We start from the raw sequence: 27,229 nt of genomic DNA, 5'->3' as shown, positions 1-27,229 counted from the left end.
CAAAAGCCTCTCCCCGCCTCCGTTGGCTGCAGTCCTGGGGCCCAGATGTGTTTCCTTCCCACCCTGGCGACCACAGTGCAAGTTTCTCCCCAGCCAGAAATCTGCCCGCAGCCACCCTCCCATGTGCAGGGAGAGCGGTGGCACTTTGTCCACGGGTGTTTCGCAGCACGAGCGAGTCGAGGGCTAGGGAAGGCCATGAGCATTGTCCACCCTGGGAAATCGAACCAAGATGTAAAGCAGGACTCAGCATCTCCGAGAGCATCCAAGCACCTGGACAGCCGGTTTATCCACTCATGGGTAACCAGTCTGCTGGGCTGGATGGGCAGGACTGAATGCTTTATATTAAAGGTTTTATATTAAAAAAGGGCTGCGGCGCCATTGCATCGTCCCGGCAGCCCCAGGCACGGAGCGAGGAGGATGCCGAGTGGGACTGCAGGACCGGCTGCCTCGCAGGTGCTCGCACAACCAGGCAACACACAGCAAGGGAGTCATAAAGGTGGAGTTTTGATATTTAGCCTGCGTTGCCATCATTCGTTTCTTTAAATGCCTTTAGCTTCCTTCTAATAAAAGAGAAATCATTAAAAAAAACCACAAAGGATCCTTCACCGCTGGTGAATATCAATGCGGTGAGGTGGCCTGTTAGTATGCACAGCGCCCGCTCCATCTGCATGTTGTATTCGGTGTGACAACATCCTGGAATACAGATTTGGGCCGTGAGTATCCCGAGAGGTATTAGCAATCGTCTATCAGACAGGACGAGGAGCAGTCCCTGCTGTTGTAAACAAGGGGTGTTTTTCTCTGCCTCTTTCTCTGGAGGGAGTTCAGTGATTTGAAACAAGCTCATTCCTGCATCTTGTTAGTTCCTGTTCTTCAGCAGAGCAGTGGGATGATTAAAGAAATAAAACTGGAGGTGTAAAGAGCACCCCATCACCAGGGTCCTTCATCTGCTGGTGGTGTCAGCCGCCATTCTCCCGAACTGAGCATGTGCTCCCCACGGGACACACGGAGATCCCCCCAGCCAGAGAGCGCCCTGATAGCCCCAGCATGGGGCACAAAACTCACATCCAGGACATGTGGACAGGCACTGGCAGCAGGCAGAGGAAGGCCTCGTCCCCTTGTATTCAGTGGCAGCAAGCAAATCTGGTGAGGCATCTCCGTAGCGTGGACGGACATGGGGCAAACCCACAGTGCAGACAGACATGGAGCAATCCCATGGTGCAGATGGATGTGGGGCATCCCCATGGCAAGGACAGACAAGGGGCAAACCCACATTGCAGATGGACTTGAGGTACCTTCATGGCACTGATGGACGTGGGGCATCCCCATGGCACAGACAGATGTGGGGCATCCCCGTGGCGCAGGAGGATGCAGGACACCCCCAAGACATGGATGGATGCAGGGCATCCCCGCAGCGCAAGCAGATGTGGGGCATCCCCATGGCAGGGATGGATGCGTGAGCAACACAGAGGGTTTCTCGTACACGTATGAGCCACCGTGCCACCAAATTATGGCAGGGACCGGCAGCCCTCAAGGCACAGCTGGGCAGCCTGCCCATGCCGCCGCTCCCCCTGCCACATGGGTGCTGCTTGCTGCCAGCGTGGTGCCTGCAAAAGCGCGGTGATGGATCATTACAACTCACACACAACCGTCTAAGTAAAAGCCTTAGTAAGAGTTCATTCATTTTATAAACTCTCGGCGCGATCCACAGAGGGAAGTTAGATTGCCCAGTCTTACAATATTCTGTGTAAACACTGACACATGTCTAGTAATTTTAACTAGATCAATTTGCAAAGGAGACCAACAGTGAAACAACAACAAAAAAAAATCCAATTAAACATAGGGAAACATTCACTGGGAGAGACTTTAAGGAAGTGAGCTGAAAAATACAAAGGAGGAGTATGGATGGATGGACAGAGAGGTACACGAGACAAATGGACCTACCTCTGAAGCCATGAAACCTAAGTCTGTAATTCAATATCAAAATCCTTAGGTCCGCAAGATGGGGAAAAAAAGTCCTCCACAGCCATCTTCCGTGCATCACTGAGGCTCTGGAGGCCTTAGCAGTCTGTTCCCCAGAGCATCTCTCCTCCTTCTCCAGCAGTCACCAACCCAGTCACAACCACGCAGCGGCTCCTCCATTCCCATCCCATCCCCGCCGCACCAGCCGGCCCTTGATGTCCTCCTCCCCGCTTGCAGGATGCCGAGCGCTTGCTTCGCCGCTGGGCGCTTCCTTGCTACCTCCCGCCCCCGGGGGCTCTGGGCACAACCCCAGGCCCCCTGCGCCCCCCGGGCTGGGAACCAGCCGGCCGCTGGCCGCAGGGTTGGCAGCGATCTTCGGTTAGGGACAAGCAGCGAGTCCACGGTAGGTTGACAACGTACACACGCGCACGAGCGCACACACACACGGGAACACCTCTTTCCATTTTCCAGGATGGATTTTTTTTTTTAATCCTTTTTTTTCCTTTTTGCAAAAAAAATGCAAGCAAAAGAGAAAAAAAAACCCAAGGTTTTCTATTGAAGGTACATCTCTTCTTCAATATGAAGACATTAACTGGATTGAGTCGGATCTCCCATGCAGTGGTCAGCGAAGTCCTTTGGTAGTTGCCGAAGCAGCACCTGGGTGGGATGGCAGGGAGCTGCAGAGACATCTGAGGACACTTCCACCCGGTCCATGAGTAGAGAGGGGAGCGGAGTGAGCAGAAAGGGCTGGGGCAGGGAGGGAGAGTAAAAGAAGAAAAGGAAGGTGGTTTCTCCGGACAGGGTGCTTAATCTCGTGCCTCTCCCTTCCCCAACAGCCCCTTTCTCCTTCTCAGTTTTGACCACTGCTCACTGGTGGTGGGATTGGAGTCTGGCCTCTAGGGTTTGGGTTTGCTTCCCCAACGCACATTGGTTTGTCTTCATTGTTTTTGTCTTTGTTTTTTTTTTGTTTTGTTTTTTAAATATATGATTTGTACATATTTATATGTATTTATACGCTGTTCCCCATGACATGGGTAAGTGTGCTTCTGTTGGTGAGGAACGGAAGTCACCAGTTAGAGATGAGTCCCAGGAACATCCTTTGTCTGTGGTCACAGTCCCCAGGCAGCAGTGGCACCTCTCCAAATGCTGTCCCGTGGCACCCGTCAGTTCCTCCCCTCCCACCTCTGCCCCTCGCTGCGTGCCCCCCCGTCCCCTCCCCATCGAATGAGGGACGTCATGCCATCGAGGTCGGAGACTGACTCATCTGTACTCGCATGGACTGGACGCTGTTCAAGATCTTCTTCTGGTGCCCAGCCAAAGTCACCCCTATTCTCAGGAGGTCTCTGGAAGACGAACAGACAGAGGAATATCAATGGGCAGCTGAGGGTTGGTGTATCAGTTTTGCTGTCTCTAAGTGGGGTGAGGGATGTAAGCTCAGCTGGTCCATGCCTCTCAGCAGAAGAACAAACACAGAGCTCAAGCGCAGCCCTGTGAGCATCACTGGGGCAAGGAGGGACCAAGAGCAGGGAGACACCTGCATGCTGACCCCGAGATGGTGAATGCGGCCACCTCCAGACCCAGGATGCTTCTGCTGACTGGTGTGATGGATGCCCACACCCTTCCTCTGCAGGTGTGTTGCACCAACCTTCCCACCTCCCCGCAACCCCAACCCACCCCAGGCAGCACCCACCCCTGGCGTGGCACCCAACTCACTCGGACGTCATTTGGGCAACGAGCTGCAGGGAGGTGAAGCCAGCAGTCAGGAAGCTGTCCCTGTACTGGCTCATCTTCACGGCGCTCAGCCAGTCATCTACTGAGGTAAAGGCAGTGAAGTCGGGGATGGAGCGGTCGAGGAGGGGCTGAGAAGGCCTGCAACAGGACACACTGCTGGAGACAAGCCCGGCCGGCACCAAGGGTCTGCCATGCATGAGCCTGGCTGGTGCATGGCAATGTTCCCCAACCCACCCTCCTATGCCCTCATGCTCCCCCGGCACTGCCGTGCTCCTGGCACATGCCTGAGACAAGGAAGTCCACGAGGAAGGCCTGTCCCATGGGAATACCACTCTGCCAAGCAGCGCTTTGCAACCCTGCACGTTGTAATCCAGCTGTGGGAGCTGCAGGGACAGAGGCGCCGGCAGAGGAGACACCATGCCCATATGGTCAGATGCCATGAAGAATCAATAGCAAAGAATTACTGCTGTTGCTTGACTGAAAACTACATGTTCTTTGTCTGACTGTCAGGCGGAGCAAAGACAGAAACCCCCCATGCCTGGTGAACAATTTATGAATTCCTGTCCTTCCCTCCGGCAGCACGAGCCACTTGGGGACCCTTTTGTGACAGCTTGGGATGTCGACATGAGAGCATCCCTTGTGCGCTGGGAGACTCACACAGCGGTGATGGTAGCCACAGTTTTGAGGCTTGCCGGGTTGCGGATCATTTTATCAAGGGTGTTGACTATCTCAGTGAAGCGCGGGCGGGTGTTGCGGTCCTTCTGCCAGCAGTCCAGCATCAGCTGGTGCAGGGCAGCAGGACAGTCCATGGGCGGCGGGAGCCGGTAATCCTGCTCAATCGCGTTGATGACCTGCAGGGCAGTGGGGGAGAAAGCAGCACATGAGGATGAGGTAGTCAGAGGTCTTACATAGGGAAAACCGTAGCCACAGTGGGGGGTGAGCCACCCCTGCCGCTCCTCTCCCCGAGCCGAGCTGCCTGTGTAGGCAGAGGTGTTACAGGCAGTGCTGCCGCAGGCCGGGAAGGCAGCTGCCAGCCCATTTGATCATCAGCAAAGGGAGCAGGAGGAGATGCTCCCGGCTCCAATGGAGCCAGGGCTCTCGGAGGTTAATCTCTGCTCTGATGCTCCATGCGCTGCAGTTCCTCCCAGCGGAGAGCTGCCACTCATTATCTCGGCGGATCGTGTCTGAGTACAGCAGTCCAACTACCAAAGCTCTTTCCCCGCTTGTAAACCCTCTGAACATTTTCAAAGGCCCTGCAGCTTCCTGAAGTCCAATTACCAGCCCGCTGGCGTTTCTTCCCAATTTCCCTCCTTGCATCCTCTTGCTCACCAGCCTGTTTCATCTCCAAACCTGAGCGTTGCCAAGGCTCCGGGAAGGAGCAGATAGCCATTCAGGCAGGGCTTTCTTTCAGGAATGAGCCCCCACACACCCCCCAGAGCTGCATGGTTGACCCCCAGTGCTTACATCTTGGTTGGACATGTCCCAGTAGGGCCTCTCCCCGAACGACATCACCTCCCACATGACTATGCCATAGCTCCAGACGTCGCTGGCCGAGGTGAACTTGCGGTAGGCGATGGCCTCTGGCGCTGTCCACCTGACGGGGATCTTCCCCCCCTATGGAAAAAGGGAGAGCAGCTGAGAAATGGCTCCCTTGACAGAGGAGCCCGGACACCCGCAAGCCAGGGTTGGAGCCATCCTGCACACCCCTGGCCACTGGTCCCCGGGGACACCACTGAGGAGTTGGCAGGTGGTACCTGATGGGACGAGGAGGCAGGAGCCGAAAACACCTCCATGAATTTATCTCGTACCTGCACAAAAGGGTTTAGCTAAACTAAACAAAAGGGTTTATCCAAGGGTTTATCCCACTCAGGTGTCACCCCTGAGTGACACCTCCCCTCTCTGGCTGCTCTGCAGGACCTGGCACATCAGTGGCCCATTCCTGGGTCCCTTCCTGGGGAGACATCAGGTGACAAGGGCTACGCAGGACTGTGCTAGCACTCAGATATGGAGCCGCAGGTATCCCCGTCCCTCAGTTTTCAATGGAAACAAGGTCTAACCTAAGAGCATCCTCTATGGCATCATCTGGGCTCCCACAGCTGCTGGAAGGTCCTTCTGGTCCCACTTTTGGAGTGGGAGGCAAAAAGCAAAACACCTTTAAGCCCCAGAGGAGACTTGGAAAGCACTGGAATAGGGAAGTGCCTTTGGCAGAGAGCCCCTCATTTCTCCTAAAAGCTCAAAATCAGGCTCGGCATCTCAAGCCACCCCATCAAGCCAGGGCAGGTCCCAGCTCCTGGCAGGACAAGAAGGGCTGGAGGCCATGCCAAGGGGGCAGGGATGCTGCAGAGGGGCAGCACATACAGAGGAGACTGCTCCCTGGGCAAGAACTGCTAAAATAACAGCAAAAAAAGCCAATGGATGAAGGAAAACCACAGACATGCATGGTATTTACTCTAGGCAGAATTGCATTGTAAATCGTTTAGCGCAATTGTTTTCTGTAGCCTTTCTGACGAAGAGTCAGCTGCTCTTAAAGGACGAATGGCAAAAAATTTGATTTGAATAACTACAAATGGAGAAATTAACTGTGAGGTTGTTTTTCCTGCCTTTTCCCCAGAGCTAAAAACCTGCTGTGGGAGGCAGAGTGATGTAATCGCAGGCACAGCATCACTTCCCAGCTGCCGGGGAGATCTATTATGGCCTAAATTAAATAAAAACACAGATGAGATAATCTCTTTTATCTCTAAAGGTGGGGAAAGGCTACTTCATGCCTCATCCCAGCAGCTACTGCCGGGGTCTTTGAACAAAAAATAAATGATGGGTGTCTGCTCAAAGGCCACTGCCTACAGGATGGGTGTGGGCAGGGAGCGGGGCAGGTCCGGGAAGGGGGGAAAAGTCCCGCAAGCACGGGAGGAAGAGCAAGGGGCTGCAGCCAGGCCAAAACACGAAGCCAGCCTCAAAGGCACCTCTGTGGGTTTCCCATTTTGGAGGCTGAAGCCAGCCCCGGTGCCTGGGCACAGCTCGGCAGCCCAAGACACTGCTTCTGCAGGAGTCGGTGCAGCCTTGTGCTTGCAGCCAATGCATGCTTTTTAATTAATCAATTAGATGAGGTCAGCAGGTTGCTCATCCCCTTCTCTTCTGTTCATCCTTAACACCAATAAGGGTCTTACGAGCCCACTGGCAGGAGGATGGCTGTGATGGGGACCTGGGGGTTCCCCTGGGGCAGTGGGGAGCAAGGGGAGAGCAGGGCTGCCATTACCTACGAATAGTTAATTAAGGACGAGAAGGGTGGCTGGGGAATGGCGGAGCTCCCGTTAGGCTTATCTCTTTAATTAAGCCTGGAACAAGTTTCCAGCAGAGAAAGGCAGACTAGACCTGGAGCACTGGGGAAAGGGGAGTTAAAGGGCCATTGCTGTGCCGTCAGGAGATGCTGCGATCTCCCTGCCTCCCCTTCCCAGTCTCTCCAGGGACTCCTCCATGCACCTTCCCTCCATGGAGGAGAGGGAAGAGGCTTATCTGCAAAATGCCGAGGGCAGAAAGGTGCTTGAGGGAGGAGGAAGGAAGAACACTCATAAAAGGGAGGAAGAGAAAGGAGGGAAAAGAAGACAGGAACTGTAGCCAGGGTGTCCAGGCCATGAGCCTACATGGTGGGAACCCTTCTGAGATGCTCCCACCCATGGCAGAAGCTCCAGGGCATACGCCCAGTACCCCTCTCCCAGCTCCGGCTGGCAGTGCACGAAAGGCAGGCATGGGGGATGCCGGGCAAGACCAAATCTTGCAAGAGGTACATACCAAGGAGCTAGTGTAGGTGGGGTCAGACGTATCATCCTGCAAGTAGCGTGAGAGGCCAAAGTCCGACACTTTGCACACCAGGTTGCTGTTGACCAGGATGTTCCTGGCAGCCAGATCTCGGTGCACGTAATTCATCTCTGCAAGGTACTTCATCCCAGCGGCAATTCCTCTGAGCATCCCCACCAGCTGGATCACTGTGAACTGCCCATCGTTTTGCTGCGATCAGAAACAACAGGCGCCACGGTGAGTGTGCAGACCCTACCATGGGACCAGAGCTGCTCACCCCAAACCTTGGGACAATGCTGCACCTCCCAAGAGGACTTCCCAGCTGCCTTGCCCTGCCTAATTAAAGCAGAGGTATGCCAGCACCAAAACACACGTGTTTTGGGGGTGTACAGCACACTGCAACCACCTCCCAAGCTAAGGAAACAGACTGGGATTTACAGGACAGGATGCCAACACCTCATTCCCGAATCCCATAGCTGAACAACAGCCCGCATGGCCCCCCCTCGCCTTACCCGCAGGAACGAGTCCAGGGCCCCGTTTTCCATGAACTCTGTGATGATCATGACCGGTCGGCTTTTGGTCACCACCCCTTCCAGCCGAATGATGTTGGGGTGGTCAAACTGCCCCATGATGCTGGCCTCGCTCAGGAAATCCCGGCGCTGCTTCTCGGAGTAGCCAGCTTTGAGCGTTTTGATGGCCACGTAGATCTCCCGCTTGCCAGGTAACTTCAGGCGTCCTTTATACACTTCTCCAAACTCCCCTGCAAGTGCAAGTGCATCCACTACCACCTCCTCCTCCTCCACATAAAACATTGCAAAAAGTAATGGTACCTTGAGCTGCTTGGTCTCCAAACCAACAGGCTGAGAAATGTCAGCCAGTTAACACTTCAACGATGCTTTCCTCTATAAATCTACTTGCCTGTCCTCTTTAAAAGGGGCAACATCTGCTGCTGAGGACGTGTTTGAGGTTGCAACCTTCTCCAAGGTGACAGAGCCCAGCACTGACAGAAGCAGAGGCTGGGGCCACTCTTGCAAACCCCCACAAGAAGGATTTGCAGAGCAAGAGCATCAACATTTAAGGGCTACTTCAAATATAAGGTGTTGGCGTTAACAATCTCAGTTGCCTTTTTGCACATCACTTATCTTGGAATGGAAAATAATTGGGCTGTTTTCATTGCTGCCCTCTGATTTGAAATACAGAGAAAGCATCCTGTCATTTTCAGCAGGAGAGCTTTTCCTACACCAAGGCGAAATTTGCCTGTGGATGGATTACATTTAAGCCAGGTTTGCAGGCACTTTGCCTTGATGAGCCGCAAAGGGCAGCTGATACATCGCTGAACTTGATCCCAACCGAACTAGCTCATTGCTTCTTTGCAGCTTCCCTCCCAGCTTCTCACTTTCTCTTCTATGAGTACAACACAGTTATTTAAAAATGGCAATAAAAGCAGCACAGATGACATACAGATACGTGTACGCGTGTGTATATATACATATGTATGGGAACATGGCACAGACTAGAGCGAGATCTGGCTTTTTCTTGTTATCTCATGGAAAAGCCAAGTAGAAAATCCCAAGAGGCCGCCCAGTCACCCAGCGAATATGTTCATGGAGGCTTTCCCAACTCAGAGGAACTTTGAGAGCAGAAATCAACCTCGTGTCTGCCCTAAGCCATCACAAACAGGAAAACCTGATGTCTCGAGGCTTCCTTGAGAGTTTCCCAGTGAAGGACCACATGTGCACCCCCAGAAAATTGCTCCAGGTAGGTGTCTGGCCACGCAGGAGAGGTGGAGAGGGCAGGGAGGGACGGGCAGCAGGGGACGGCGAGACCCACCTGCTCCAATGACTTCTTCAATCTTCACAAAGGATACATCGATCTCCTTGGCAAACTCTCGAACTGCCTCATTGGGGTCCTCATAAGTGAAGGGGTCGATGTAGATCTTCATCCCTGGAGACCCTTTTTGCAAGAAATATGGGAGCAATGGCCAAAGGGAGAGAAACCAAGAGCAGTTGTGCCATGGCCAATAACTGGAGACCCCTGTGTCCTCACGCCCTCCGTACACCTGTTAAGATGGCTGCTATCACTGTGCTCACCTGTGCCACCTCCATAGACCCTTGTCGGCCTCTTTGGTCCCCCCACTCCACCTGACCCTCCCCTGCATCCCCTCCTTTCCCTCTCTGCCCTCTGCTCCTTCACTGTTATCCTTCCTCTTCCTCCTCCCTGGCGATGGGGAGCAGTTACAGACCTGAACTACAATTAGCCGGCTTTATGGTGAGGGTTTTACAAGGCTCCATGCATTAGTGAAGAAATATTTATTTACCCAAAAAGGCCTCTGATAGCTTTGTGGCGGCTACTAAATTGACAGAGTGCAGCAATTATAATCAACAACCTGTATGGAGCCATAAAATACGGCTTGGCTGGCCTCCATGACAAGTGCACTGTCCCTTGCACAGGGCCAATAGGCGGCAGCAAGATCCAGCCATGCTGCAGGGAGATTCAGCAAGCGGGGGATTTCCAAATGGGGGAAAAAATCAAAACAGGCCCCCACATTCCCCAAACGGGGTTTGTAGACATGGTGTTTGGATGCCCTGGGGCTTGCAGAGCTGCCCCAGGCACGGCCTGGGGGCAGAGAATGGCCAGAGCACGGCCACAGGGCAGAGTACGGCCACCACCGTCCCCAGGGCTCAGCAGGGCACTAGCGTTATACTGCGGTCCCCACAGGGGACCCAGAGAGGGCTGTGGTGCCCCTTTGGGCATTCAGCCTCCTATGCCATGTCTTACCCAAAAAGGGGACCGGGGTGGCGTAGCACCACGTCATCTCTGGAGGAGATCAGAGGGACATCGCTGCCCAGTCCTCCTCCCCAAGGTACCTCGGTGTTATGGTGATTAATGGCGTTTGATTACGCTGTTAAGGACCTCGCCAAGGGCCACGATCCTGTTGCGCTGGTGCTTTCTGGGGCCTTTCTAGAGCTGATGCACAGACAACCGCATGGACCACAGCATCGTCTCTGCGCAGCTCCACGCCGGGAATCTAAATTGGCTCCCGGCTGCTTTGCAAGTTTGCCAGCAAGTAATTCGGGAGGAGGCATGAAAGCCTCACAGCAGGGCCCTGCTGGTGTAAAACAGCCACCAAGGGAGAACCGCTTGCGGGGCCCCCAGGACTCGGGAGGGACCAAGCAGGAGCATCCTCATCCCCAAAAGGGGCATCTGGGGCAAAAGCTCTGCGCCTCAGAGGTGGGCGGGGAAGGCTGCAATGAAGCCATCTGTGCATCTCCCAGTTCATAAATCCCTTTACGGCTCTGTCTCATACACTTTAACTGCCCCATAAATTTTTTTACAAGAGCAGCTGATGCTCCAGCCAGGATTACAAAGGGATTTACAGGATCGTAACCGAGACTGACTCACTGATCAAAATATTGAAGAAATAAAGGAGACAATAATGCCAAAGTTTCCTGCCCACTGCCAACACAGGCTGGTTTTCAAACACCCTCTGATGTGGCCCGGGGTCTGCCTGTGGGCTCAGTAAACACCATGTTCAGCTCCCCCCTAATCCCCATCCCATCCGAATGAGTGGGATTAGGGCACCTAAACCCATTACTCATCTCTGCAAACCTCAGTCACTAGCTCATCATCGCCATGCTGGCAAAAGCTGGGTGAAATGCCGGGTACCGGAGCAAAACATCAAAGGCAACTCATGCTGAGCCTGCCTGCAAAGAGAGCTTTGTGCTCTTAAAATCGCCCCAATACTCCTAGAAACTGGATTAGGCCATTTATCACTACCACAGACAATGGCAAATATTTTCTCACTCTTCGAAAGTTGAAGTGCTCTGCACCGCGACCCTAACTCCAGTGTTAGATTCCTTCCGACATCATTTTTCCTTGGGAATAAATATCGTTGGGACAGAGAAAAACCCTTGCCTGCTGAATCACCACTGCTTCAACAGGGCGCTTTCCCTGTTTCCCCTATCTCAAAGCTCCTGGCGAAGCAGTGGCAGAGATAAAGCATGAGAAATTACAATCTGAGAGACCCCATCTCACCCCAAAACCCACCCGGGGAAGTCCTTGCCAGCAGCAGGCAGCGGGTGATCCCCGGGGGGCTCCCAGGAGGAACGGCAGAGCTGCACTGGGGAGGCTGTAATTGCCATACTGCTAAACACACGGGTGATTTGTTCTGGTGGATGCGCTTGTTTCTCCATTAGTTGCTCGCCACAAATTTCCCACCTGTTTTGCTCGAGCATCTGCAATAATCAAGCGCCTGGAGGCTCGCTAACCTTGAAAGGGTTTTGCTGCACGTCCAGGAGCCCCAGCACTCCTGGCTTTCAGGCACCAATCTTCACATCGCCCAGCTTTAAAAACTAAACACAGACACTTGCTTCATTGCTTTCCTACCTGGTTTGAAAACCCTGGGTTTTGGGGTCCTTGGGGTGAGCTAGGGATGCACACGGGGTGGGGAATATTTCAAAATGGGGAAAACATGAAAAATAAGTCCACCTGCAGCTCGACATGGGTTTAGCCATCAGGCATCAAATAAATCTTCCCCTGGCACCCATGGTGCAGAAACACAAAGAAAAGAGGGAGGAAAAGCACAGGTCCATCATATTTAAGTATCACCTGGTGATGTTTGGAAAACAGTTTATTGTTTGCTGGGAGGTTTACAGCCCCTCACAGCCCTGCCATCACATTGGGAGGGTTTGGTATGAAGCTGAGAAGGTCAAAAGAGATCTAGTAAGCTGTTGCTAGCTTGGCTGGGCTCTCCTGGCTGCCTCCAAACCCTTTCCTTCCCTGTCAGCCCTCCCGTTTTCTCTGCCAGGCTGATTGCTTCATCTCCATCCCTCCCCTCTGCTCACTCATCCTGCTCCCCACTTCCCCAGCCATCCTTCACCCATCCCTGCATCCCGCCGCCATCCCTTTTCCCCAGGCAGGTGCCCAGGAGCCAGGGATGGTTTCTTCCTGCAAGGCAGAAAAATGCACCTGGGAGGCATCTCTAGAAGAGTGTAAATGGGATTTACATCCCTTGGGGACAGGGCACGGAGCCTGCCGGCACCGGGTGGCAACTCCTCACCCCCTGGAGCTGCTGCTTTGCTGCTTTATTATCATTTCCAGCGATCACAACGGCCCACTGGCTGCTTTACCAGGAGCTGGAGGAGCACCTGAGCACACATTATACACAACACACGCCTCAAATTTATTCTGGTGCACAGCTTCACTAACTGCAAAGGTGTCTTAGGAAAAAGCCTGTCAAGCTCAGGCTCTCCTAGTTGTTTACCAAGGGGATCAGCAGCCCAAAGCCAGTTGAACCTTCCTAGTCACTGGCCACACATCCTTCCCGGAGCAGGATGCAGGGCAAGCATCAGCCGCGCAGCCAGGACAGCAGCAAAGCCAGCCACCAGCCCTCACTCCCCAGCCATGCTCCCAAAATCCACAGAGTCCCTTTAGCAGTAAGAGCAGCCCAGCACCGATCCTGGCCTGGGCAGAGCCTGTGGCAGGAGATCAGAAGCTCATCCCCCCTCCACACACTGTCTCTCTCCTTCCCTTCCCTCTTTGGGAGTCTTCACAGCATCCTCTCCCCATCCCCTGTCCCACTACATCCCCCGTGCCCCTCGTCCCCCCAGATCCATCCCCCAAATCCCCCCTGTTGCTCTTCTTTTCCCACCCTCAATGCTGCACCACTGCAAAACACTCGCAGACACCTTGACACACAGCTGTGGACATCTCTACTCCCACCTTACGGTCCTCTCCATCTGCCCCATGGGGCTTTCATCCCCACACCATGCACATTTGAAGGTGGAGGACTGGGGCACATGCCATGTGCAGGTTTAGGAGTGTTTCCCGTGCCCGCTTTTCCCCGCTCACCTCGCCCAGTGCTGTAGTGCTGTAATTTATCGCTGTACACCGCCTCCTTGCTGTAGGCGCGCTTCCTGGGAGAAGAAGGGAGAAAACAGCCAGGCTTGAGGAACCAGAGACTGGCGACGGCCCCGAACCACTCCCCTGCCAGCAACACTCGGCGAGAGGTGGCAGCTTGGTGCTCTCTCCAGCTATGGGAGTCCCCCGTCCCTCCCCTCCTACCCCAAATCTCTCCCAGCTGCATCTCATTGCCTCCACCTTCTAGGAAGGCAGCATCCCACGGGGACCCACCTGCTGCAGACGATGGAAATGGCCACCAGTGAGACAATGAAGACCACTCCAGCTGCTGCGGACCCTGCAATCAAAGGCAGCTGCTCTCTCAGCTCCGACTTGTAGTCATCTGCAAGAGAAGAGGGACGGGGTGAATTCTCCCTTGCTTGCTCATGGAGTAAGAGCAGTCTCCTGGGAAGGGGTCCCGTAATGCCCACTCTGACTCTGTGGGTGCTGCTCCCATGGGAGGGTGGTGGGACAAGGGGGATCCAGGTGGGAGCGCTGGTTGAGGCAGGTGATGAGCCAGTGCTGGGGAGCCAGGGAACGATTATCATGCTTGGCTCACACATACTTTGGGTTCAAAATATGGAAGACAAGGTCCTGGGAATGAAGTCAAACCAGTGCGCATGGGCCCTGTTTCCCAAAGAGATGAGGTTCACAAGGTGGCTTTGTCCGTGCCTCTGGGGTTTCTCTTCCCTCAATAAATTTAAACCTGTTGGCCATTTTGACCAAATTTAACATGGGGTCTCACAGACACAAAGTTCCTACAAGTTGCAGGAAAGGAGGAAGAGAAAAGACTGCATTAATAACAAAACCAGCTGCGTAAGGCTGCGCCAAGAGTTCACCCATACTAGACACCGGAGAGTCCACCACACAACAGTTAACCTTGAGAGAGCGGCCCAGGAGAACCCGAGCCCCTTCACTGCAGGTCTGCTTGTAGGTTTTTACATCTCGACAGATGGCATGAGCCAACTCCTTTTGCAGAGCCACGGCAACCACAGCATCCCTTCCATACTGAGCATCCCTCAAACTTTCTGCATCCCTTTGGCCACCCTCTGCGTCCTTCAGCAGCAGGCTGGGGTGAAAGCTGAGGTGGCACAGGGAGGACTGGACATGCCTGGAGGAACCCCAAGAAAGCCACTTGCAACCTCCATGTGTCTCCCCACATTTTCCCCTTCTCCTGCCCACCCCGTTAGCAGTGTGGGTACCTGCAGTGGGCAGTATCCAGCAGACCTCACATCCTGGGGGCTTCTGCAGCCCTCCAGAAACATACCCTCTCCAACCATCCCCAGCAAGGTTTGCCAGGCTGTGCAAGCAGCCACAAGCAAGGGTTAAAATAAAATTCACTCCAAAAGAAAGTATTTAGCACCCTTTTATCTGTATTTTTCTACTCCGTGGTTAATTACTAGCAACTGGATTTATCTCTTGCATGCCGCTTAAATCCTAAGAAATTCTCATCTAACAATCAATTATTATTTAATAATCTACACTATCCATTCTTACTAAATTTCAATTAATTGCTTATTTGAGGCAGGATTTTCCTTCTCGCTTCTCTAATCCTGAATATTCAAGGCATTGAAGGAGTTTACTACCATTTCCTTCCCTTCGGTTGCCCTGTGTGGTTTTCCTCTTCCCACCCCAGCTGGCACTTGACATGAGTGCAAGCACGGGGTGACCCAGTTTTAGGAACAAAGAAAAGTTTTAGGAAAGACAGCCAAGGAGGGCTGGGACCCGTGTGTGTCACCTAAGCGGAGCAGGAACTATGCCAGCAGTGGCAGGGAAGGGGGTCTCTGCAGGGAATTCAGCTGCCCCAGAGGCAGGAGGACCACGAAAGGAGCCTTGCTTCACTCACTGACTTCTGGATTAGTCCTGAAGCTGGGATTAATGAAAAAACCTTCTCATGACTTATTGGTCTCTAAAGGGATCTAGTGTTTGTGGGTGCAGTGAAAGGCTGGGGCCAGAAGAACGACAGCATGACTCTGACAAGGAGGCCAGAAGAAGCCGTGAAGGTCGTGAGCTGGCCCTTTCCCTTCGACACATCACCTCAGGGTGGGAAATCAGCTTTCAGTGATGGGTCTGACCCTTCCAGCTTTGCCCTGATGGCTCACATGCAGCTCTGAGCACCCCAGAAGAGCAACCCTGGAGAACATCCCAGGAGTCCTTCCTCCAGGGGTCTACAACCCTTCGCTCCTCCCCACCCTGCTGTGCCGGACTCACAGCCAGTGGCAGTGGGGGCTCTGCCACCACGGTCAGAGGCAGGAAAGACAAAACTGCAGCTAAATAGCAGGGGAGAAAACAGAGCTAAGAGATTTAAAGCAGATTACTCCTCCAGCTGGCAATTAATAAGATATCGCTGTAAATCACCTGGCTTTTGCCACGCTGCCCGCTGGGAGAGAGGTTTGCGGAGACAAGTTCATTTAATCCTATTAGAGCCCAAAGCTGTCGCTGGAAAGACAACCACCCTCTTTGCCTCCCTGTCCCCCCATCCCGGACTCACCGTCCGTCAGTGTCTGGAAGCACATCTTCCCACTGTACTTGCCGTAGCCAGCCACAGTGCGGGCTCGCACCTGCACCACGTACACCATGCCGGGTCGCAGCCCCTCAATCCTGGCCGTGTTGGTCTGGCTGCGGGCCATGGAGGAGTTGTACTCATTGTGGTCCTGTGGGCACGGCCGAGAGAGACGGTCAGCGGTGGGGACAATGTACCCTGCAGCCCATCCGTCCCCGTTGATGGCAGGGATGAGGTTTATCTGCAGGGGGATAAAGCAGTGGCCCTGGCTCTGCTCCAGGAGGACAAAGCAGCAGAGCCTGGGCAAGGTGGCTCAGACCCTCCTGGTTGCCCTCGATCCCTGACACAGAGGATCCCACAGATGCAGGACCCGCAAGCTCTGCCTGGCCTCTGGGGAGCTGTGGAGGTCCCCGCAGCACGTGCCTCCCCAGCAGCCCCCTGGCCCCACCATAGCAAAGAGCATGGAGCAGCAGGGGGAAACAATAAGAGCATCCAGAGCAAAAACACTCATAAGCAGCAAATTCCTCATCTTCAAACCACTGACGTTCCTGCACATTTCAGAAACGTCATGCAGTTATGGAAACACCGTAACACTCCCTACATGACCCCACTCAAGCAGGTTCAAGGGCAACTCGCCTCTGCCAAGAACCCCAGCCCCTACAGTCCCTGCTCTGCTGGCAGGGGTCCTTGTGCTAAACCTTGGTAGAAACATCATGCATCGCAAATCTCATTTTTTGCAACATTCCCCAGTGATTTGCCATAAAGGGGTTGCTGGTGAAATCATCTAATTATTCACATTTAGAGGAATTCATTAAAGCTGGCAAGATGCAGGAGAGATGGAACAGCTTGGGCTCGGCACGGTTCACCGCAAGGGTTGAGAGCGTGTGCCCTGCGGGGAAGGACAGCTGCCAGCGAAAGGACCCGGCAGGAGGCAATGACCCGTGACAGGGACAACCCTGATAACCTTTGCCGGTCTTCGCCATCCCTCTCCTTTCCTCCTGACACTGTCCCCACACTCCAGGTCCCTGCTCACCCTAGCAGATACCAGAGCCAAGGCAGCAACAGGCACTGATGTGCTGGAGAAAATGCTGCCCACGGGGGAGGAATTAGCATCTGCAGCCGCAACATCGCTTCCCTTCCTCTGGTTGCACATCGTTCCCAGCCTCTGGAGCCAGGCGTCCATCCCGTGGCCTGTCCCACCACCTGTCCCACTACCCAGACCCTTCCCAGCAAAGAGCCTGACTCAAACCTTGTCAATGTTCCCCCTCTCCCACCAAGCTCAGGACCTGAGCAGCTTCCCGACAGCACCGTACAAAGCTCTGCGTGCCCCCATTCCACCCTCCATTGCGAGGTTTCCACCCGAGCTTACCGCTGCCGGCCTGGAGCCCACGGTGCTGCTGACGTCGGGTGCACAGATGCGGCTCACCTTCTCATAGTAGCGGATCTCATAGTCCAGGATGATGCCGTTGGGCTGCTCGGGCTGAGGCCAGGAGAGCGTGATGCTCCTCATCGTGGCGCTCACCTGGTGCATGATGGGGACAGTGGAGGGTGCTGCCAAGGAAGCGGGGAGGGAGGGAAAATTAATGGACAGGGGTAGGACCGACGGCTCTGGGGAGGGACAAAATCTCCTGGGCACGTGGAACATCCCGAATCTCCCATGCCTGCAGTTGTTCGCCCCATGGGACAAGCTCACACACTAGCAGTGGGAAGAGCGGCATCTCAGCAGCTTACATGGAGCCAGAGCAGCAAGCCGGTGAGGGAATTCTGGTATTTAAACCAATTATTCTTTTTAATTAGGGGCTTAGAAATCCTCGGTGTTCCTTCTCCCTGGGATTGCTGGCTCCAAGGATGTCTCCCACGGAGGGGCAAAGACAGCAAAGCTCTCCCCAGCAGGGACAAACCAAGGCTCAATGACAGTGCCCAGCTCTGCTTGCCATCTTTTGCCGTAACAGCTTCTCTGGGGGAGCCAGCACCGCAGGGGCCTGCACCACAGCTGCAACCCCACGTGCTGTCAGTAATACGACGTAGGAGCAAAAATCTGCCTACCCTGAGGACGATGACAGGAAACCAGGGCAGGGACACCCCAGCCCAGCAAGGGGACCCCAAGGTGCTGGAGCCTGTAGCACGGCTTCGGCTCAGCCCTGGCCTGGAGGAGCTGCTGGGTCCGCTCCTAGGGGCTCTCTGGGGATGCTCATCCTCAGTGCCCAAACGTGCTTCTCCTGGGAGTTTTATTTCCGAAGCCCAAACACTTGCAGAACAGTCTCAAACCATCCTTCAGCTCCTCACCCGCCCTGGGGCCATGGCGCAAGGGTGCTTGAAAGGCAGCGCCTCCATCCCTGCAGCCCCCGAGACCTCCCAGGCAGCAAACCACAGGGGTCCCAGGCATCTTGTCGCAGCATCCCCAGAGAAAGCAAGATGCTCGGCACTGGCCGAGCACACAGTCAGCATCGGATGCGAGCCCGGCATGGTTTGTCCAACCCCCTTCCCTCCCTGCCTCCTTGATTTCTAATCAGTCTTGCCAGCCACACCACACACCACGCTGCTCTGCAAAGCCGCCCATAGTATTTCAGTTCACACGCCAGACTGGAGCTAAGCGAGCAGGTTTCCTAAAATAGCTGCCAGGCACGTTGTCCCCACTGCCACTGCTCCCTGCCCCGCTCTCCACATGCACTGGAGCAATCCCAGGGCTGCTCTGCACCTGCTGGGGAGCCAAGCATCCCTGGAACTGACCACCCCCGGAGCCAAACGTCCCAGCGCTGAGCACCCCCGGAGCTGAGCATCCCGAGCCGAGCATCCCCAGAGCCAAGCATCCCCAGCAGCAGCAACACCATCCTTCCGCTGTCAAGGACACCAAGCCACTAAATTAGCCAGGAGCCACTTTTCCAAAGGCTTTTTGCCCTCCAAGTTATACTTGAAAGAGCCAGAGCCAGCCAATACAGCCCTGATCCTGCACTTAATCCTACCAAAAGCCTCCAAAAAAGGTACCCAAGTCCCTCCACACTGAAAGCAGCGCTGGCATAACCTGCTCGCAGGGTAAGCTCCCTATCCAGTGCAGGCAGCGCTGGGCAGGGAAAAGGCCTTCTCCCCATGGATACAGGGCAGAGCTGACCTTGGCACAACCAGCTCAGGGCACAGGATCGTGCCACGGAGGGAATCTGGGGGTGGCAAGAGCCCTGCTCCGCACAGCCACGCTGGGAGATGTCGATAGTCCAGCACCACCTTTGTTTACCCAACATATTTAATCCTGTTTTTTTTTTTTAATCTCTCCACATCCGCTCCAAGAAGATGCTCGTGGGCTGAAATTAAACACTTAGCTTGATTGCTGTTTTGTTAATTGCTGCATTCCCCGCCCCATTAGTGTGGATAGCGGCATGCAGGCGGATGTGGCTGGGGGCAGCCCTGCGGGGTGAGATGCAGCAACCAGCCCAGATCCGGCCCCACACAGGGAAAGCAGGTGGATAAACCCCCTGCAAAGCCAAAGGGATTTTAGAGGGACAGTGCTGATCTTGCCCTTGACACACCTGATGCATTTCCATCAGGTTACCCCGCAGCCCATCCTGCGGCACTGGGAGCATTTCCATGTTAATATTCAGCCTTCGCAAGACAAACAGGGAGTGCTGGGGTACGGACAGATGGACGTGGGTGCCCTGGCTGTTCCCAGCTCCTAGGCAGCCTGAGAGTGACAGACAAGCAAAGAAACACCCCAAAAATCCCACCCCAGGAGAAAAGGCTTGGAGACCAGAGGGAGGTTTGATTGCACATGGTTCACGAGACAGTGATACCAGCCAGGCACAAGCATAGATTTGTATTCCCCGGAGCCGGGAGACTAAAATATTTATGCCAGGTTTCTGTCTCATGCTGTCCCAAGGGAGCAGGTTGGCAAAGTCTGTCTGCATTACACGCTCGGCACAAAGCAGAAATTACCATCCCCTTTCTTTGCCCAAAGCAGGCAGGTTTCCATCCCCTTAGCTCCTTGTGCTCCTCATTGCAGTCTGGGACTGGGTCCCCCCTTGCCATCTGCACACTCACCCTGTCAGCATCCCAGTTTGGTCCAGGGCTGCTTGTTCAGCTCCTGAAGCCTGACTGGGAAGAGGAAGGGAAAGGGGCAGGGGAGCCTGGAAAAGGGGACAAGAGGAAAATGATGGGAGAGGGATGTGCCAGAGGAGACAGAGCCTGAACTCAGCCCTGTGATGATGCCTCCCCTGTGCTGCGATGCAGCCAGGCTGTGTTTCGAGGCTGGATTCATCCCATCTCCCTGCTCCCACCTGGGAAAAGGAGGGAAATGGTGATGCCGTTTCATCCCCAAGCAATCTAGAGGGGGATAAAAAGCAGGTATTGGTCCTCACCCCTTTCCCTCCCACAACCCAGTTCTCGCTTTGCCCAGCGGGCAGGTACCCCCTCCACCTCCCCCATTCCTTTCCCTCCCTCTTTTCCCGGCCTTTCTCCCCGCTTGCTGCCTTCCCCCCAGCCTGCCCAGGGATGGGTGCAGGTTTACCGCAGCCATCACACACCACTCACACCCCAGGAGCTTTTTCCTTTGGACTCAGAGCTTGCAACTTGTAGTGTATGGCTTAAAACTCCCAGCACCATGCTGTCCCAGGACTCACCGGCTTGGTTGGTGGTGATGTTGACAGAGACGTGCTGCGGCGGGAAGGGGCTCTTGTTGGAAACCCCGTTGACAGCCTGGATCTCGAAGGTGTATGGCGTGTGCGCCCACAGGTTGCTGATGAAGACCCGGGTCTCCGTCAGCCCCAGCTGCCGGGGGACAAAGTCCACATTGTCATCACAGCGGGAGCAGGCGCGTCGGTCCGACCGGCACTTCTTGCAGACGATGTTGTAGGTGACGTCATCCCGACCCCCCGTCTCTCGCGGCGGGTGCCACTCCAGGATGATGGATGTCTCATTGACAATGGAGATGACATTGCGGGGGCCAGATGGGACACCTGCGGGGAAGCAGAGCACTTGAGACAGGTCCTGGCCCAAAACGGTACTCTCAGACCTACCAGGGCTCAGCAGGAGCCTCAGGGGGCTCCAGCATGGAGAATGACACCCCACAGCTCCGTTTGACGGTCTACCCAAGCTCCGTTTGATGGTCTACCTATCACCTCCTGGCTCAGGAGGTATTCGGTCTCCATGGCTTTGCCCGATTCAGGGTCAGGCTCTCCCCATCAGCAACACCAACCACCTGCATCGCCAGCCAGAGAGAGGTTTCGTGGTTGAGGATGGAGACTCCCATGTCACAAACCCACTTAGTCTCCAAAAAAACCCCTCATGCAGAGCGCACGCAGATCCATCTGCGAAGATGGACCCATTTTAATGATCAGGAGATGCTGAGATAGCTCCAGTGATCACATGGAGGAGCACCTCAAACAGATTATCACAGTGAGAGAAACGCCACTAGCCAGCACCGTGGAGAAACAGAGGAGCAGTGGGCAAAAAGAGAGTCAAAAAAGGCAAGTGGTAATTAACAGTCTAATATCTCAGGTTGGGAGCCCAGGTACTCAATGGCACAGAGGAAGGCTCTCCTCTGCGCCCAGCACTGCTTGCTGTTTTGCAAGCAGCTTGGATGTTGGCCAAGAGATCAAAATTGCATTGATCAAATCCGCCAGGAGTCATCACAAATGCTTTGGAGGACGGGAATTGAACATGGCTCCGATCGCATGTGCTGCCAGAACAGGGCCGGAGTTGACAGGGAGCGATTCAGGAGGAATCCAGGTGGGAGAGCATCATCGAGGCACAAACATACGTCTGCCCAGGTCTGGGGAAGGATTTGGGGTTAGCCAGGACGGCTCCGCAGCCAAAACCACAAAATCCGGCTGCTGGGTTATATTAAATAAGGAAAGTAATTAATTACTCGTGCTGGCAGGGCTCGGCGCTGCACTTCCGAGGAAGAAAAAGGACTTTGCCACGCTGTGGGGGGGAGCAATAAAAATGATGGAGGACTTGACCTGCGAGGAAAGGTTAAGAGAGCAAAGGGGAAAACCATCCCATGGGAGCCCTCCACGTGTGTGTGCTGGGGAACATCATTAGTGGATGGGGATGGGATGGGCAGAGGCGGCTTCATCAGCACAGGGGTGACATGGCTGGTGGGACGGAGAGGTCACCCCATGTGAAGGACCTCCAGCTGACACCCTGCTCCAGCCACCACTGCCAGCCAGCCCAGGGGGGCCGTGGGTGGCCACCAGTGCCCAGCTCCCTGCCTGCACTGGCCTCTACCCCTACTCCCTTAATCACATCCAAGCAGGCACTTTGGGAGCCTCTCTGAGCCATTGCTGCAGATACCGCAGATGAAAGCATTTTGTTAAAATACCTAGAAAAATGACAGCCTTTAAAAAAAAATTAAAATAAAAAAATTCCCTTCCCTTTAATTCTTTCCCCCTTTAGTGGAGTAAATGCATGTGCTAGGTAGCAGTTGCCAGTGCCGCGTCCTTGCTGGAAAGGGCTCGAGGCACCACAGACATCCCGTCGTGGGGCTCCCCCGAAATCCCGTTAGCAGGTAGTGGAGATGTCAAAGGGGGTTTACAGGAGGGATGGTAGGGGACACATCAGGGGCAGGCATGGGGCGAAGGACATCAGTTCCCCGGGGGGAACCAGACCGGAGGACTCGCAAAGGCTGGGCAGAAAGATCAATAAATAGCAAGTTACCCCCAAAAACTCAGGAACCTTAATCCAATCCCTCTCTTTGTACCTTAAGCAGACAATATCTTTTCAAGCTTTTTTTCAATAAAAAGGGAGAAAACCACCTTTCTTCCCTGGCCCAGAGGCAAACCATTGTCTCCCCAAGTTCCCCCCGCTTTAACTGCAGCCCCTTCCCTCCCCTGCCAGGGGCACAGGGCAGGAACCACACTCGCAGACATCGCCCTCAGGAAGGGCTCTGGTCCAGGGCAGCACCCGCAGCTCCACACTGTTATTTACTCCTCTGACACTGAGAAACTTTGTCGGTGAACAGCTGGCATCTCAAATTAGAGCGTTGTAAAATTAAGCGTCGACGAGAAGAAATAAAAATCAGCAAATGGACTTTTTTATACTGTATTCCTATAGCACAGCAATACTGTAAATCAGCTACGTAACGAGACGTAATAAAGATATATAGATTTATCTGCAGTTGTGCTACCTGCCAACTACCTCCGCTCTGACAGCTCAAGTGATCCAGCAAAACATGCAAATCCTTTCCTCGTTTCCGACGTGCATTTTGGGCACTACCCAGCACCAAGGGTCTGGAGTATCCTTGTGCTAAAGCTCCCTGATGGGCTGATTCAAGGGCCTGGAGTGTATTTTGGGGGGGGAAGCTGAGGCTGAGACTCATGTTCCCAGCGGGCTGAAGAGCACAGCAGCTCCTTGTTCTCTCCTGGGCTCTTTTCTCACCAAAAGACAGGTTTGAGTCCACTGCTGCCATCCCAGGCAGTTTGGGCAGACAGCCGAGCAGTGATGCATTGCACGCAACACTGTGCTGAATACCAATGCTTAACGCACCCTTTCCGCCTATAAAAAAATACTCCATCTGCAAGACTATGAACAGGACAGCAACAGCCTATAACTTTAAATTCTAATTTATCCTGGGGACTATCTCCCTGCCATCACCGCCACTGCCAGGGTGAAGTATAAATTCAAACAGCTGCCAGAGACGTGGGTTGTGGGGCCGTTCCATCGCTCATCATTTGGTGTGTACCACAGCAGCGTCCCGGGAAAGCAGAGCAAAAGGTGATGAGACATCATCTGCTTATGCTGGCGTGGTGGTGAAGGGATCTGTGTTGGCGCAAGGAGCGTTTCTATAGCACTTGGAGGCAGTGCCGTGCCATGTGGAGAGGGATGGGTATTCAATATGGGTACCCCAGCCCTCTGCAAAGCTAAACCCTTACAGTGGGTTGACCTCGGCTGGCTGCCAGATGCCCACCCAGCTGCTCTCTCGCTCCCCTCTGCAGCAGGACGGGGGGAGAAAATAAGACAAAAAAGGTCATGGGTTGAGACTTTATCCCTGCCACTTCCCCAGCAGCAGAGGGAAGCGAGACCCTGCAGCCCCCCCTGCCAACCTCAATCTGTTACTCACTGGTGCAGGCAGCTGCCGGCGGGTCGAAATCTGCCCGGTAGTAACCATTGCGGCACGTGCAGACCGGAGAGGCCTCGGCGGTGGAGCGGCTGTTGGAGGGGCACGGCACACAGACCCCTGCGCCCTGGCTGGCCTTGAACGTCCCCGCCGGGCAGGCTGCAAGAGAAAGGAGAGGAAAGCAGTTGGGTGCCGAACCATTCCAGGGCGGAGGTGAAAGCAGGTCCTGTCCTTGAAACCAGGCAGAAAGAAAAAGAAAAGAAAGAAATAAAAGAAAGAAGACACAGAAAAGCTTCACACCTGTGTCAGAGCTAAACGGGGTAGCATAGGATGGCCATAATTTTCCATGCTGGCCATGAATTATTTTTGGAGCCACTAGGAAAACACTGAAATCACACAGCAATAATACCGCAATTAGCCAAGCAGAGCAAGGGGTCTGCAGCAGCTGCTTTGCTCCCCACCGCTCGTACCCAGGCAGGGGGACAGCAGGGGGCTGGCCCCTTCCTCGGCAGCACCCATGGGGACACGGACACGCAGGGACAGGACAGCGTTCCCCTTCTGCTGATCTGAAACATCCCTTTCTGCCATCCCAATGGCATGGCTCAGGTCTTGCATCTCTTTTTCCATGCAAAATTTGAACATTTAATTTAAAAGTTGATGTGATACCCATGACAGTGTCTTACAGGTCCATCCTGTTAATCTCCCGCAGCCCAGGGCTGGGGCTAATAACCTTCCCGGCCTTCAGCCTCCAAGTTCATTCAAGGAGGAAATGGCAACTAATTCACAAACGAGAAGATGCTCCAGTTACAGTTACAGTGAGGCTTTAATCAGTGACAGGGCGAGGTTTCATTAATCAAGCATCTTGCTGCTCTGTGGTTAGCAGGTGAAGATGGAGTGACAAAGATGGGGTCCCTTGTCCCTGCCCCACCCCAACTAGTTCTCACCAACTAGGTGCTGATGAATGGATGCTCATCCATCCTTGACGTCTAACAAAACCCTCAAGTGACCCCTACGAAACCGAAGGCTGCAGAAGGGAACATCTGTATTTTGGCACGTGTACCTGAGGGACCAGACTTCATTCAGGTCCACCACCCGGCTGGGGGGAGAGGAGACTGTTCATGGCCTCGCACACAGGGCAGTCCCACCTCTGTTTGGCCGTTGGCTCTGCCCCTGTGATGCTGTCACCTCTAAAGCATGGCTCCGCAGAGAAACACCCTAAGTGCCTCATAAACACAGCGATGATTGAGATAATGGAAAGTGCCTCTTAGCCCCTCTCTGCTGCATCAGGATATGAGGCAGCTCCTAGCAGCCATGAAGAGGAAATTAATAGGAGCAAGCAGGAGTAACCACTTTGATGCAATTTCCTTGGGAGATAGTGGACCATCTAATCTTTATTGGAGCCCTTTAACCTGTCATTCAAAACTCATGAAGGCCTCTTGCTCACACAGTCTTTCCAGATATTAAAAGATGATAAAAAAGGATAAATCAAAACAATATTTTACAATTTTATTATTCAGGAGATTTTTTCCCCGCCTGAGGCATGCAATTGGCTGCAACGAACCATCTCTTTTCAATGGCACTAACAGCTGAGTGGGGACGTGGCATCCCAGAGGGACCAGCCACTATCTCATGCTGCCCTTCCTCCTCCCCACCACGGGAGGACCATCGAGTCCTCCACATCCTCCCGCAGCCATCCCACATGTATGGCCTCTTACGGAAGCACTTAGGGCCATAACCCACCACCTTGTGCAGATAGGCAGCTAGACACGCGGGGTCACCATGCATTGCAGGACACTGGGTGGGCACATGGGGGCTTGAAGGGGAACTTCAGGATGCCAGAGCAGAAGGCAGCTGGATGCAGACCCTTCCCTGAGCCACACACACAGCCCTATGCCCCATAACAGCACAAGGAAGCACAGAGATACACCAGACACACAAGGCAGGAGACACACCATGTGTGGACACCAAGACTTCAAGGTGGATCTCCATTTCTTCACCTCTCCCTTCCCACCAGCACCTCCCTGCAATGTCCCAGCAGCATTGCACTCCCACCAGCAAGTGTTAGCATCCATGAGACGTGCGACAAGTGACTTGTGGGCTCTAGAGCTGGAGGACATGTTCAGAAATGTGCCTGAAAGGTGCTAGGCTCTTTGGAGGAGCCAGAAGGAGAGGGCAGCAGTACCAGGGAATGGCTGCCTGTATTTTGATGGAAGGCGACAGGAGAGGGAGGGAGGGAGGAAGACAAGAGGGTCACAGCGCTATGAACACGTCTCGGTTTTAAGCATAGGGGCATGTTGGTGCCTCGGTTGAAGGGGTTTGTTAATTTTTAATACAATTAATCCAAGTGATGCTTTGTCAAAATACCTGAACAAAGCACACTCTGCAACCCAGTGTCCTCAGGTTTCTTTTATCACTTTGCTTATCCGTAAATTTCTGTAATCTGCAGGCATGTAGCTCTTAATTGTTATTATTACCAATTAGCTTTTCTCTCCTGTAATTACACTGTGCTTGTTTAAAGTCTCCCGCAGTTCCAGGGGAGGATGATGTCTTCTCCTTCCTCCCAAAGCTGCTGTGGGCTGCAGCCCTCCACTCTCGCTGTTGCCCGTGTCTCCCCTCTTTCTGGGGGAGCTGAACCATGAACCTCATGCTGAAGATGAAGCCAAAACTCCCAAGCCCCTGCAATGCCACGGTGGGATTTAGAGACACCCACGCAGCATGGGATCCATAATCCTTCAGATGGTAAACACACAGTCCGAGTGTAAGGCTCGGCTAGAGGGCTCGAGCCCAGGAGGGAGCAATAAATCACCCCACTAACAGCAAGTCCAATGTTTGCCTTGATTTAAGGGCTGCTGCAAGAAAGTTTCCCAGAGCTGGCAAGGTCTCGATCCACGACAGTGCCTCGGACAAGCATGGGACAAGGCTCTGCCTCAGCTTTCCCTGCAGAAACGGTACCCAGGCTGCGGTGCAATGTGCATCTCTTCAGTCCGGAGAAGAATTAATTGATTGTTGATTATGTGGGCTGGATAAGATTAATGATGTGCTTAACTATCCATTTCCTCATCTTTAAGCACTAGGGGTGTGTTTGTAAATGATGATGCGCGAAACCCGGCTGTGCCGCTCAGCAGCTTCAGCTCGCTGGGGCTGCCTGCTCAGCACTTAACCCCCCCCCATAACCCAAAGTTGCCTGCCAATCTGTCATCCTGCCTGCACACCGGGGATGTCGCGCACCCCAGGCGGTGAGGGCCAGGGGTTTGCCAGCAAGACGCCCTTCCCGGGGCTGATGCAAGCGTTTAGGAGAGGGA

The 27,229-nt window shown here is 54.0% G+C and overlaps 1 protein-coding gene across 2 annotated transcripts in view; it reads right to left on the bottom strand.

Moving 5' to 3' along the window:
* Window positions 1–1,537: 1,537 nt before the first annotated feature.
* Window positions 1,538–27,229, bottom strand: part of EPHB1 (EPH receptor B1) — a 76,349-nt gene continuing 50,657 nt past the window's right edge. The window contains exons 4-16 of one of the 2 annotated variants that reach the window (XM_075507626.1): window positions 23,931–24,086; window positions 20,491–20,826; window positions 17,253–17,434; window positions 15,872–16,124; window positions 13,615–13,723; window positions 13,333–13,397; window positions 9,313–9,435; window positions 7,995–8,242; window positions 7,477–7,692; window positions 5,155–5,304; window positions 4,348–4,541; window positions 3,673–3,828; window positions 1,538–3,302 (exon numbers count right to left, since the gene is read on the bottom strand). In XM_075507626.1, the coding sequence (XP_075363741.1) occupies window positions 3,194–3,302; window positions 3,673–3,828; window positions 4,348–4,541; window positions 5,155–5,304; window positions 7,477–7,692; window positions 7,995–8,242; window positions 9,313–9,435; window positions 13,333–13,397; window positions 13,615–13,723; window positions 15,872–16,124; window positions 17,253–17,434; window positions 20,491–20,826; window positions 23,931–24,086 (2,297 nt within the window). In that variant the 3' untranslated portion in view covers window positions 1,538–3,193. The remainder of the gene's footprint in view (window positions 3,303–3,672; window positions 3,829–4,347; window positions 4,542–5,154; window positions 5,305–7,476; window positions 7,693–7,994; window positions 8,243–9,312; window positions 9,436–13,332; window positions 13,398–13,614; window positions 13,724–15,871; window positions 16,125–17,252; window positions 17,435–20,490; window positions 20,827–23,930; window positions 24,087–27,229) is intronic. The other variant, XM_075507627.1, reaches the window with a different exon arrangement.

The sequence above is a fragment of the Mycteria americana genome, chromosome 7, assembly GCF_035582795.1.
Source record: "Mycteria americana isolate JAX WOST 10 ecotype Jacksonville Zoo and Gardens chromosome 7, USCA_MyAme_1.0, whole genome shotgun sequence".
Classification (NCBI taxonomy): Eukaryota; Metazoa; Chordata; class Aves; order Ciconiiformes; family Ciconiidae; genus Mycteria; species Mycteria americana.
The sequence above is the reverse complement of the archived record's forward strand: the minus strand, read 5'-3'. Positions and strand labels throughout refer to the sequence as shown.